General features: G+C 38.8%; 1 protein-coding gene across 1 annotated transcript in view; it reads left to right on the plus strand.

Moving 5' to 3' along the window:
- Window positions 1-12,500, plus strand: part of LOC143021056 (pikachurin-like) — a 314,438-nt gene that overhangs the window by 255,631 nt on the left and 46,307 nt on the right. Inside the window, exons 3-5 of the mRNA XM_076178269.1 lie at window positions 186-480; window positions 2,488-2,761; window positions 10,425-10,524. Coding sequence (XP_076034384.1) covers window positions 186-480; window positions 2,488-2,761; window positions 10,425-10,524 — 669 coding nt within the window. The remainder of the gene's footprint in view (window positions 1-185; window positions 481-2,487; window positions 2,762-10,424; window positions 10,525-12,500) is intronic.

The raw sequence follows: 12,500 nt of genomic DNA on the forward strand, positions 1-12,500 counted from the left end.
GTCCTGCTGTAGCGCCGAAAAAAACTAGATACTTTAGGTTCCATCAGCCCCAGCTTTCGTGTTATTTCACTAAATAAAATACTCGTTTTACAAGAACTGTGATATATTTTGATAGCTTCCACCATCTCGCACCACCTTCCTGTAAGTCTGAAACGCTTCATAAGTACCCTTTTTCTCTGTTTCAGAACTAAACGAGACAAAGACAGGCTCCTCAATACTGTACGAGAAGGAAGCCTCCTTTGTGGCTGTGCTGGATGAAGACTATCAGTCAGATTCACCTTATAGAGAAGATGCAAGCAGCCAATCAGACGCGAGGTTACTCAAAGGTCCAGCGCGAACTGATCCAGGAGGCCTCGATATGTCCAGTCTCCGGGGACCCGCCCCAAGAGCTGCCCTTCTCCGGGAGAACCTGGAAGGGCGCGCCACACGCCTGGAGACGCACCAGCTCATCGACAGGGCGGACCTCCTCAACTACGACAGGTTATTTGTGACTTCGTTGCTTGTAGCCACGATGTGTCGTAGTCTTCAACATCTTCGTCTTCACTTTTCTACTGTACAGTTCACGTCTTTTCTGATCATTTTTGTGCTTGACTCCATGGATGTTTAGTTCTGTGTAATTTTTTTTTTTTTTTTTTTTGTCGTGCAATATAGCCCTTTGTGTTTGACCATTTTCCTTTGTCATTCTCATAGTTTTGCTTTCTGCAGTATGTGCTAGGAAGTTTACTAGTATGCGTGTGCATGTTGCCTCCCTCTAGTCAGGATCTAGAGCACCCTGGACCTTAGTAGTCCTAGCTGCATGGAACTCCTGTGGCTGAAACAAGTAAGTTGTTGGCATCATCTTTTGTATCTAAAGAATCTCCACTTTAAGGGGTTTGGATGCTTTCTAATGAGGCTGGATCCATCTTAAAGGGTTTGGATCCCTCTTAAGTTGGTTGGACTGATTTTTTATTTATTATTATTATTTTACGAGAATTTGGGTCCTTTAAGAGGAATCCAATCCTATTAAGAGTGAACACCCCCATTAAAAAGGAGCTAACCCCATTGAGAATTATCCAATCCCATTTCTTAAGATTTCAATCCCTTTAATCAAAGAAACCAAAAAACTCGTGTCTATGATTCTGAATGAAACGACCAATAATAAAACACTCTGAACAAGTAACATTGATATATGGTTCCCAAAAGTATCTGCGGAAACACATAAAAAAAAATGTACCGTAGTTTTTCAACATCTACAAATTCCCTAAAACTTCTCAAGGGTTTCATTTATTTTGTGTTGTACGATTCCAAATCTAAGTTTACTTTTCAAAAAAGTTTGACATATGGGTACAGCACTCCAGCCTCAGAGTTCCACTGAAGCTTTCCGAGGTTTTCCTCATTAAATATGTCATTAGAAAATTAGATTTTTAGAGAAACATAAGAAGCTGTCTGTTGCCACAAACACTTAGCAGTAGGAAGCCTTCACCATGATTTAATGGGGTTTGCAAGCAAGAGCTCCACAGCAGCTTGCTAATTAATGTTTGTTTAACAACTCCTTCCATCATTTCTCACACGTAGATGTGTACATTTCAAACACCAGTCCTTTAGCGGGTAATGAGTTTTTCATATTTTGTCAGGCTACCGTTCGATGATTTTCTTGTATTTGTTTTATTTCTATTTGTTTTTTCTCACCCCCCCCCCATTATCCGCTGAAGGATAAGCCCGATCTTAATCTAAGCTTATATCGATCTGAGTTTATCTAGATCTAAGTTTATCTTGATCTCATCCAATTCGACAAAATCCTTTATTGTATCAAGTAATTGTCTAGATATAAAATCTATATCATTTGTTTGATTTAATTTCATTCCATCTTATCCAATTATTATTTTTTATTATTTATATATTTAAGTTTGCAAGGCTGTTACACACCAGATTGAGGTCCGGGCGGATGACGGCCTCACAAACCTTATCTTCATTATTATTAATTATTATTATTGTTATTATTGATATTATATTATTATTATTATCATTATTATTATTATTATTATTATTATCATTATTATTATATGATGACAATAATAATAATAACAATAATAAACAAATATACCTTAATTTATTAATCAATTAAAGAAAAAACTCGGCCTTGTTTCGAGGCGAGTCTATATCGATCTAAATCTAACTCATCCAGCCTTAGCCAACCTCATACTAAGTCAATCTGGGCAATATGACCTTTAATAATTTTCTTACTTATCGACAGACGATTTTCTATAATTCTTTGCGTGTTTACCCGTTAACGGGATTATAAGTTCCACACACAATTACTATAACTCATTTGTGCGAGTATAGTGTCATCATTCCCACGACTTTTCATTTATTTATTAACCTATTAATATATTTATGAATTAATTTATTTATTTATCTATTTGTTTATGTTTATTTACTTACTTCTTATTAATTTAATCATCTATCAATTTATTTGCTTATCTTTTTATACTGAACGTTTCCTCGCAGGTATAGAATGAGTCAGAACAGCAATTCTGAAAATGATGCCATGGCGAACGAGATCGACTCGGCCTTCGAGGACGAGCTCGGTGAGGAGGAGGAGGAGGAGGAAGAGGAGGAGGAAGAGGACGAGGAGGAGGGCACCTTCCCCGAGTCCTTCCTGGGAGCGGACATGAAGGGCAGTCTGGCGGAAGGCGTCATCACGTCTCCCGAACCCAACCTGGAGCAGAAGGTTCCTTCGGCACAGCCTGACGTCATGGCCACAGAGAGCCTCCTCCCGCAGGTAAGAACGAACTCCAAAATTGTATACATTGTCCTCTTTTAATGTCCGAGGTTTGTCCCGGGTCTCATCAACATCGACAGCACTTCAAAGTTACTAGAGGAGGCTGGATGACCGCATCACAGATACATGTCCAGGATGCAACACTTCACCTCATACTATATAACACATTATGGAAGACTGCATTGTACACAATTATGCGCACCAACAACACAGAATACACTCGCTAAGGAATTTGTGGGGAAACCCCGTTTCAGCCATGGTGTTCCTCAGGGAGACGGGGCTGCTTGGCCAGACAGTCTATAGCAGTGATTCTCAAACTGTGCGCCGCGACTGTCCCCTACGTGCGCCACGTAATTCTTATACACTAGTATGTGTATTTAAAATTATTATTATTATTATTATCATTATTATTATCATTATTAACTGTTATTATTACACGCGCACGCACATATTCGTACTAATATTATGTCAAATGTGTATTTCCGTGTCAGTGGAATTGGTACCAAATTTACACGACACTGACTGTGGCGTTGGTAAGCCGTCAAAGTCCAAGATATGTCATAATTGTGCCACTAAGCGATAAAGTTTGAGAATAGAACCTCTGGTCTAGAGAACGACAACACCACCACTGATAGAGGTCATGACAAGCAGAACAAGAATAAATAAATCAATAAATGAATTAAATTCAAAAGGGCATGGGTGTATGTACTGCAGGCGGATAGAAATTTGTTACTTGTGATGGTGGGCCACAAATGCACTTTTATGTAAACTCGTAAATCCGATGAATGATGTTAACCAAATATTATTGGTGGTTGTAATCATATTAATATGTGGTCAGCCATTGTTAGCGAGAACAATATTATCTGGTCGTTGCCATCGCGACCAATAACGACTTTGTGATCTGGTGCTTTGTACACCCTCCTGAGAACCTCTGAAGCTTAAAAAAAAAATTAATATTAGCAACAAAAAAGCATTTCAGGAATCTACCAGAATACCAAACAGTGTTTCTGGTACTTGGGAATCTCTCGATTTGGGAACTTCGTGCGGCATTCTTGAGATTCCCATTGGAGAATTAATCCCTCTCATATCCGAACGACTTGAAGCATACGGTGTTCGGATGTGAGGAGTATTCGGATGCGCGATTTAAAATAATCCCCCCCCCCACTCCGCCACTCCAATGCTAGATTTTCAATTTTGGAGGAATAAAAAATCTATAAAATACATATAAATCATCTTCGGATAACGGCGAAGTCCGGATAATAGGGCTACGTTTATGGGAGAAATTGCTGCATCTATATTTGTTATCAGCACCCAGCTACGATCTCCTACGGTGTAGAGTTTTTCATGGAATACATGTACACATGGTAGAAAGCCATATGTAGAATTTAGTTCAAGAAAATGTGAGCATTTTCAACATATGACGAGTAAGAAGAAAAAGAAGAAAAAAGGGGGACGAGAGGAGGAGGAGGAGGAGGAGGAGGAGGAGGGAGGGAGAGAGGGAGGGAGGGAGAAGAGGAGAAGACAATGAAGAAAATTGAGAAAAAAAGAAAGGGAAGAAGGAGGAAAAGGAAAAAGAGAGGACGGGGGAGAAGAGAAAAAAATAATCTTTTCAGACTAATGAATCATCTGTAATCCTGCAACTCTGGCTGATGTATCAACTCTAAAAAAGTTCTAAACATGTTTCTTGTGTTTAGAGCATGATAGAGGAAAGTCAGTAACGTAGTATATCGGTGCTGTAAATTTGTAACATTGTAATTACAAGCAATTTGATCATTATAATGAACTATATTCATTTACATCTACAAAAATATCAAAGTTGTGTCTGTACCAGATTTACAAGGGGGACACCAAGCGAAAAAAAATTACATTTTTGTTAAATGACGTGAATTGTGAATTTAGGTGTTAAAACATTTTTGTCGTGCATTTTGATAGCCGCATTTTTTTTTTTTTTTTAATACTTGGAGATGGGTTCTTGAATCACAACTGACGCATAACAAAGTCGATTGATTGATTAACCAGGACGCTTGAAATTAAAATTTCTGCGCACAATCGAACGGATAAATGTGTGATATATTCACATCCGTCTCAAGTGCCGACTATTCCTGTCTATATGCTGGAGTTGAAGCAGAATATTTTTGGACCACTTTCTCGATGGCATTTTGTAACCAGTGCATGAATAGCCTACATTACCTCCTAAAATGGAGAACGTGATAGGCCCTTCTTGCTCTCTGGAGCTTCTCATTTTCACGCCAAAGATTATTTGACAAGTTCACTGATGTCGACATCACGGCCAATGACGACAAAATTGAGCAACAAAAAAGTTTCTTAAAAAAACTATTTTGTGCTACAACAAGAAATGCCAGTGTAAATAAACAACAGAGCAAGAATCGTAGTAACTTTATGAATGGGGATGATAGGTGGTAATGGACATGGAACTACCTTGTGTATACCTTATGCCCTTTTGCAGTCTCCTTCATTCTTATGTAATTAAAGTTTAATGAAGTTTTGCATGCTTTATGAGAAAAAATAAAGAAAAGGTATTTTTCTAGAAGGGTCGTGAGGGCCCTTGTCTCAACAATGAATAGTTTAAGATGCACCACATTCCCTCAAGTCCTCTTTGCGTCGACACTACCAATGTATTTAACAATCGCATTCATCTAAATGAATCAAAGACAAAAAATGACCAACGTATTTAGCAGTTGCCATCTTAATGAATTAAAGAGGATAAATTCTGATAATTAATGGCGACAACTTCAGAATCAAATCCTTTATTCGCCAGATGACTGATATCTGTAGCGTTGTAGTCGAGATGACTAAAAGATCAACGTTTGATGACACCCAGAGATGAGGGGTTCAGAACCCAAACAATCAACGCGTGACGCCATTATAGGCCAACCTTTTTAGGGGTGGGTGCCAAAATCAACCAAAGATTTTATTAAACGGACTAGAATTATAGGGCCTACATACGAATGTGGGAGCCCTACCTTCACCTCCTATAAGGGCCCCAATCCGCCGGCCAGCGCAGCATGCGGTTACCAATGATCGTACAAAAAAAAGAGTTGGAGGTTTATCAGTTTTTTTTTTTTTTCTTTTTTCTTTTTTTAAGGTGAGCTCTGGATTTTGCGTGACGGAAAAGAGTGGTTAGTGTGCCAGGGTTTGCATGTGTGCCAAGGGTTGCCCACTCCTGGCCTACGATCTTAAATCTCCGAACTGCAACAGAGGATATCATGACTAAGTACCTCGCAGGGTAGATAACCCCTGGGATGTTGAGAACAATGATAATCAGAAATTATGTACATTGGTTTTCATACACAGGATGTAATATATATATATATATATATATATATATATATATATATATATATATATATATGTATATATAAATATACAATAAATAAAAACAATAATAACTCGGTAAGATTTTAACGAAGGAACACTGTACTTGACTAGCTTCGTTGGCACGGGACTAGTTTAGTAGCCGCCAGTGCTAGCGACCTGTAAATTACTCCTCTACTTGCCCAGAAAGTTAGTCAACTTGCCTCCAAACTATTCTAGTGTCAACACTTACTTGCCGGGTAAGTTCACTTGGGGCTAGCACTAGCTGCTACTAAACTAGCCCAGCGTCAACGAGGCTTAAAGAAAGATAAAGGAATAGAGAGTCTTCAGATAAACCGTTAAGAAATGTTACCATCGAGGAAAACTGGTTGACACAGCACAGAATAGCTCAATATAAAAATTGCTATCAATTCTTATTTTTTCTTTACCAAAATTTAAAAACCGGAGGACATTTCAGCCATTAGATTTAATGAAAAGACTGTTCCCGTGAAATTTTATCGCAGATTTTAAAATAAAAGTGGTCATTATGTGATTAAATTCTGTTATTCTTTTTTTATTAGTCGAAGGTAAGTGGTATTGGAATATGTACATTTGTTTCCGTGATTTTTAATTCCTACTCTCATTATCATTAAAGGCTACTGTTATTCTGCCTCGCCTAACAAAGAAGACAAAAAACAGAAGAAAGAATAAATGAAAGGATAAGAGAAAAAGGGAGAAAGAAAGGGCAAATAAAGAAAATAAAAAAGAAAGAAAAAAGAAAAAGAAAGAAAAGAGAAAGAAAAATAGGAAGAAAATGAAGAAAGAAAAAAGAAAGATAAAAGAAAAAAGAGAGAGAAAGAGAAAAAAAAAAAAAAACTCTGACCAACAGCTGTAAGAAAAGGGGCAGGGGAAAAGACGACATTATTTTCCGCACTTGGTAGAAATTAGTTCCAGGGTTTTTCTTTTCTTTCTTTTTTCTTTCCCTTCCCGCGCGTAACTCTCCTTCTGTCTAATTAAATCCCCCTTCTCCTGTATCTTTCTTCCCAAGATTTTCGAGTCGCTTTCCTCGGAGATAATGCGCTAAGTTCATAGAAGGGACTAAAGTTGACAGCGACTGTCTGAAGAAGAACAGAACTCTCGTGACGTTTTGTGATGTTCTAGGGAGAGACATCGTCTCGAACACACTTCACATTCTTTACACTATTCATGTATACTTGGAACCTCCAGTCTCCTAAAAAGTAAAGTTATCTTTAAGCGTATTGAAAAGTGGCTATAATGGATCATTATTTTATTTTATTTATTTTTTGTAAGGACGAAACGAATCGGCAGGTAATGAGGTATTAGCCGGTATTACTATTGGATGTCACTGTACACTAATGATTTATATCATGGGATGCATAGAATGAGCATAAATTTAACTTATTTAGGGAAAATATTTTCCATAGTATCGGAGCAACGTAGCGGAACTTAGTTGAGAGTTCGTTCCGATACGAAAGTCTGAGGTCGATTCCCAACGTTCACTGGTGGCCAGTATCGATTGTTCTAGTTGAGGGTGCAACAGCTAAGTGTCTCCAGGCGTGTGTTCATCACTGTTTAATTAACTTATTTATCTATTTATCCGTTTATCTATCATTTTTATTTATTCATTTAATTATTTATTTATCTACTTCTTTACTCTCAATGCTTGATACCAATAAACTGGATATTTGCAAGCCTAAAAGACGTATAGAACGAAGCCAGTATTTACAAACAAATTGAAACGAATTAATTTCCTTACTGCCTTTATATCGGTCTTTTTCCAGTTGGCACTGGCATGATTACTGACATTGAAAAGATACGAAAGTCATTAGGAATGTAATTAGGTGAAGAACTGGACAGAATTATAAAGGGACCGTGGCACACGAGAAAATAAGAATGAATGAGGCTGTAAGAGACCATAAGGCTTACATTAGGCAGTTCCATGTCCCTTACCACTATCATCCCTTTCCATAAAGTTATCTAATCTTCTCTTAAAACAACTAATTCTTTCAGTGCTCACTACATACTTACTAAGTCTATCCCATTCTTTAACCACTCGTATACCGGTTCTTGTCTATTTCCTTGTTAAATCTAAATTTGTCCACGATCGAAGTGAGACGGCGTTGAGGACTCACAGGAAACAGTGACACCTCCCGTGAGGGCAATGCTAGAGAACACAACACAAAACCAAAGCCACACGTGACCTTTTGGTACATACAACGAAGCCGGATGAAATAAAGTGAAAGGGACATAGAGAAAGAAAGGAAGGGAGGAAGTAAGCAAGGAAGGAAGAAAGGAAGAAGACGCTGTAAGAAGAAACTTTAAGAAAATTAAAATGGGGAGCAGAAGACGTAGAAGAATAAGGTATTGGGTAAGATGATGATGATGATGAGGAGGAGGAGGAGAAACCGAAGAAGAAAAAGGCAAAGAAAAAAGAAAGAAGGGGGAAGGAGAATGAGAAGAAAAAGAAGAGGGGGTAGAAGGGGAAGAAGGAAAAGGAGGAGGAGGAAGAAGGAGGTGAAGGAGGATAAGGAGGAGGAATAGGTAGAGGAGGAGGAGAAAAACAAAAAGGAAAATGAGTAGAAAAAGAAGAAAGAAAAAGAAGAAGAAGAAGATAAGAAAGGAATATTTCGACGAGTGAGTTGACTTCACCTTTTATTTGTTAATATCAGCCCAGGTGCCATTTCCAAAGTTGTCCTGAGCAGGACGCGTGACGACAGAGAAACAGACTTACGAAGACAACCCCCGGCTGAATAAACTCGAAGGCGGTGTACACTATGACCTGGTTGTATTGCTCCCCAGTTAACCACGCGAATATGACCCGTAAAGAAGGACTTCACAAATCCTTTGAAGGTGCTCATGATGAAGGAAATGATGCACGATAATTCTCATTCCTTGTTCGTAACCCCTGCTGTTCAGCCACAGCTATTGCCTTACATCGACATGTACCAGACACTATAGTGTGCCCGATGGAATGTTCCTGAATACAGCCAAAGAAAAGGAACGATAAGAAACTCATCAAATAAATCACCAATACGGTCTGGGCGTTATTGTTCTCCTCGTGTGCACTACAAGCATCGCATGTTCTTCTTAACGACATGACGTCATGACGTGTGACAGTCGACCGACTCTTATATTGCACGTTTCCTTGAGAAATAAAAATTTCCTTTCTTTTATACCTTAATAGAGATGTTCGTATCTAATACTTGATCGTACTGTCCCTTAAACACTTCTCAAGAAAATGCAAACTTAATATCATGTCGGCTGACCTCTCTTAGAAAGGTCAGTTCAAGAGACCGAGTCTTCGAGACAGCCAATCATAAGCTACGGACAAAAATACCGAACATGGAAAATATCTACCCAAAAGGACACCACATACCCGAACAAAGTAACTAACTCACAATTTGCAGATATTACTGTACACCTACAATACATACAGCGTAAGTCACAATTAATTCATTGATCCTTATTACTCAAGTATCTAATCTTTCCGATACCACCACCAGACAATTCTCTTCTATTGAGGAACATCCCGTGATGACAATAAGCCAAATGAATAAAATACTTAGGATATGATACAATGTAATTTTGGTGTCGTGAGTATATGTAAGGGCAGTGTACATACATATGTTGGAACATCTCCACCATGGAAGAAGCGTGTGGAGGAGAAATGTCAGATGTACAGATGTTGTCGGTATTAAGGTAAGTGTGGATCAAAAAGTGTTGAAATGGTTTTATGTATATGCAGTTGGATTTTACCGTGTGTGGAGAATGTTACCTGCCAAGTAAGTCTTTGGACACCTTAGTAAATAGGATTCAGCCACATTTTTCTGTTTCCCCCTCTTTCTATCTCCCTCTCTGCCTGTGAAATGTCACTATATTTATCGTCTTTCCTGTTGTGCTTGCTATAAACAACCTTAATATGTATCCCGAGGTGTTTAAGATTCTTAAATAATGTTTCTTTTTTCGGGGATGGTGGGCAGGGTTAATGCTTATTTTAGTTGAAGAATATGTAGCCGAGGCCCTCAGACGGTCTGAAATAACAAAAGGTCACATCGCTCAGAAAGAAGATGGACGACATGACGTCACGATAATGCGCGTGGAGCTTTAGTTAAGCCGCCTCGAGTCATAGACATAAGACAAAATACATCAACTCGAATCAACTGTCGCATGACATGATGACGTCATACATCCTTCCTGAGGGGATATGATCTATTGTTATATTGTCCCTTGGGGATACAAGTCTTCATGAGTCCCTGCTTGAAGAGCGGCGGCTTCCCAGTAATTTAGAATTCCCATCTGACTTAGTCTCATTCGTGTTGCTTTGCAGTGTGCACTCGAGTGTGGCGCAGGGCGATGCCACATCCAAGGCGTGGGAGTCCCACGATGCAGGTGTCCTCTGGGCACGTCAGGACGCCTCTGCAGGCGAAGTAAGTCTATCAATAAACCAAGGGCCTTCCCTCCCCCCCCTTATAAGGGAGGTAGTAAAGTAAGCAGACCACAATACTGTATTTGCAAGCGTCTTTATCTGGTGTGTATGTGAGGGTAGGTAGAATGTATTTTTACCTAAGCGTATTTACCTAATTGTGGTATTCAAGGATAATGCTACACTCAGTCACTTCTCTTTATCTGTCAAAAAATGCCTTAAATTTATCCACACTGTTTTTCTTTTTCATTTCTACCACAAAATGACATATATATGAAAAGTTTTTCCCAAAACTTTTCAAGCAATCTGTTATTATTTAATTCTTTGTACATCGATCGCCCTAAAGAAGATATTTAACAGATTTCAGATATATGACCTTTCAATTCTGAATCCAAACTGGTTATCTGTTGAGATGTCTATCTCTAGCTATCTTATCCAACTATCCTCCACACTCCTCTCACACAAATTAGAAATCATGATGGACAAGAACACTGGTCTGTAATTCAGGGACTCCTATCCATTCCTTTATTTATAAATTGGTACTACATTGGTCCTTTTCCAATCCCGTGGCACTATTCCTTCCTCTAACGAACGTCAGTTATTTTCTACATCCTTCAATTAACCTTACATCTGATGTCTCCAGTGGTTTATATATTCTCTTCCTTTCCACCTCAATATCCTCTAAAGGGGTCATCACACGGGGCTATTTTTTCTCCAACCTTTGATTAATTCCGCCGTAAAATTACTTTGGCAAATTATTTTGTTTTCCCAACAATTTACATAGAATGTCATTTGATAAGCTGGAGTGAATTTATTTTCTTCAAGCATATCGAATTCATTCAAAATGGCTGCGGGGTGTAAATAGGCTCCAAACAGTCGGAGGAAAAAGAGCCCAGTGTAATAACACGACTTTTCTGGTCACCCCCTTCTTCAGTCACTTCCCTTGGTGAATACTGATTGGAAAACTTTTGTTCGTTATTTCAGCCGCTGATATGTCCTCATAGACCTCATCTTCCACTTTTAGCTCAATGATTCCTTCCCTGTGTTTCAATTTACCGTTGTAAGACAGTTTAGTTTCGTCTCTGGATTTATTAATTGTACATACATACATATATCAACAGGTTTTTCCCCCTTACAAAGGAGGTAGCTAAAGTCATAACTTCACTCCCACCCATTTCATCCCCACATATTCCATTCCCATTCACCACCCCTCCCTCCCTCCCTTTTTTCTTGGCTTCTGGATGACGGGTCATCCCTGCATCTCGCACACTGCCCTGGGTCAGAAGCAGTACAGCAAGACAACACATCCACAGCAAGGCCACCTCAATTGTACTTTATACATACATACATTATACACACACACACACACACACACACATATATATATATATATATATGAAGCGGCACTGCTGTGTCTTGCTGCATTGCTATATATGCATCTTGCTTCCTTTCTACGAATGCTCAAGTGTTCATATTCGTTTAATTCCTATTCTCCCTTTATTCTCCGTTTTCTTTCTCGCTTGACCCATGCCACATCCCTTTCATTTGATCTATATTTCATTTTCCATTGCACCAATGCCTCTATCAGTTTCCTTTCCCACAAACCATAAAACTTTCCTCTGCATTTCTCTCGATTCCTTGAATTCACTCTGATCCAAGTCTTCAAATAATTTCCTCAGTCTTATAAAATTCACTTTCTTGAAATTGTATCAATCTTCTCTATGTAACTTTTCTTCGGGTAAATGAAATTCAAGCGCAGCATGATCATTTTTCCACATGGGACACGTGTAGAATCTATTACAGACGGTTCTTTGATAAGCAATAAACTCAATCCCGCAGGCTTGTGTGTATATTTACCTAGTTGTATCTTACGGGAAGGGGAGCTACGCTTGTGGTGCCCCGTTTCTATATCTCGCCATATCTAATTTGTGTGTGTAATTCACCATGGTCTTGGATCACATGTTGGACTCGTGATCGACA

The sequence above is a fragment of the Oratosquilla oratoria genome, chromosome 41 (genome assembly GCF_046742065.1).
Source record: "Oratosquilla oratoria isolate Oo_2021 chromosome 41, ASM4674206v1, whole genome shotgun sequence".
NCBI lineage: Eukaryota > Metazoa > Arthropoda > Malacostraca > Stomatopoda > Squillidae > Oratosquilla > Oratosquilla oratoria.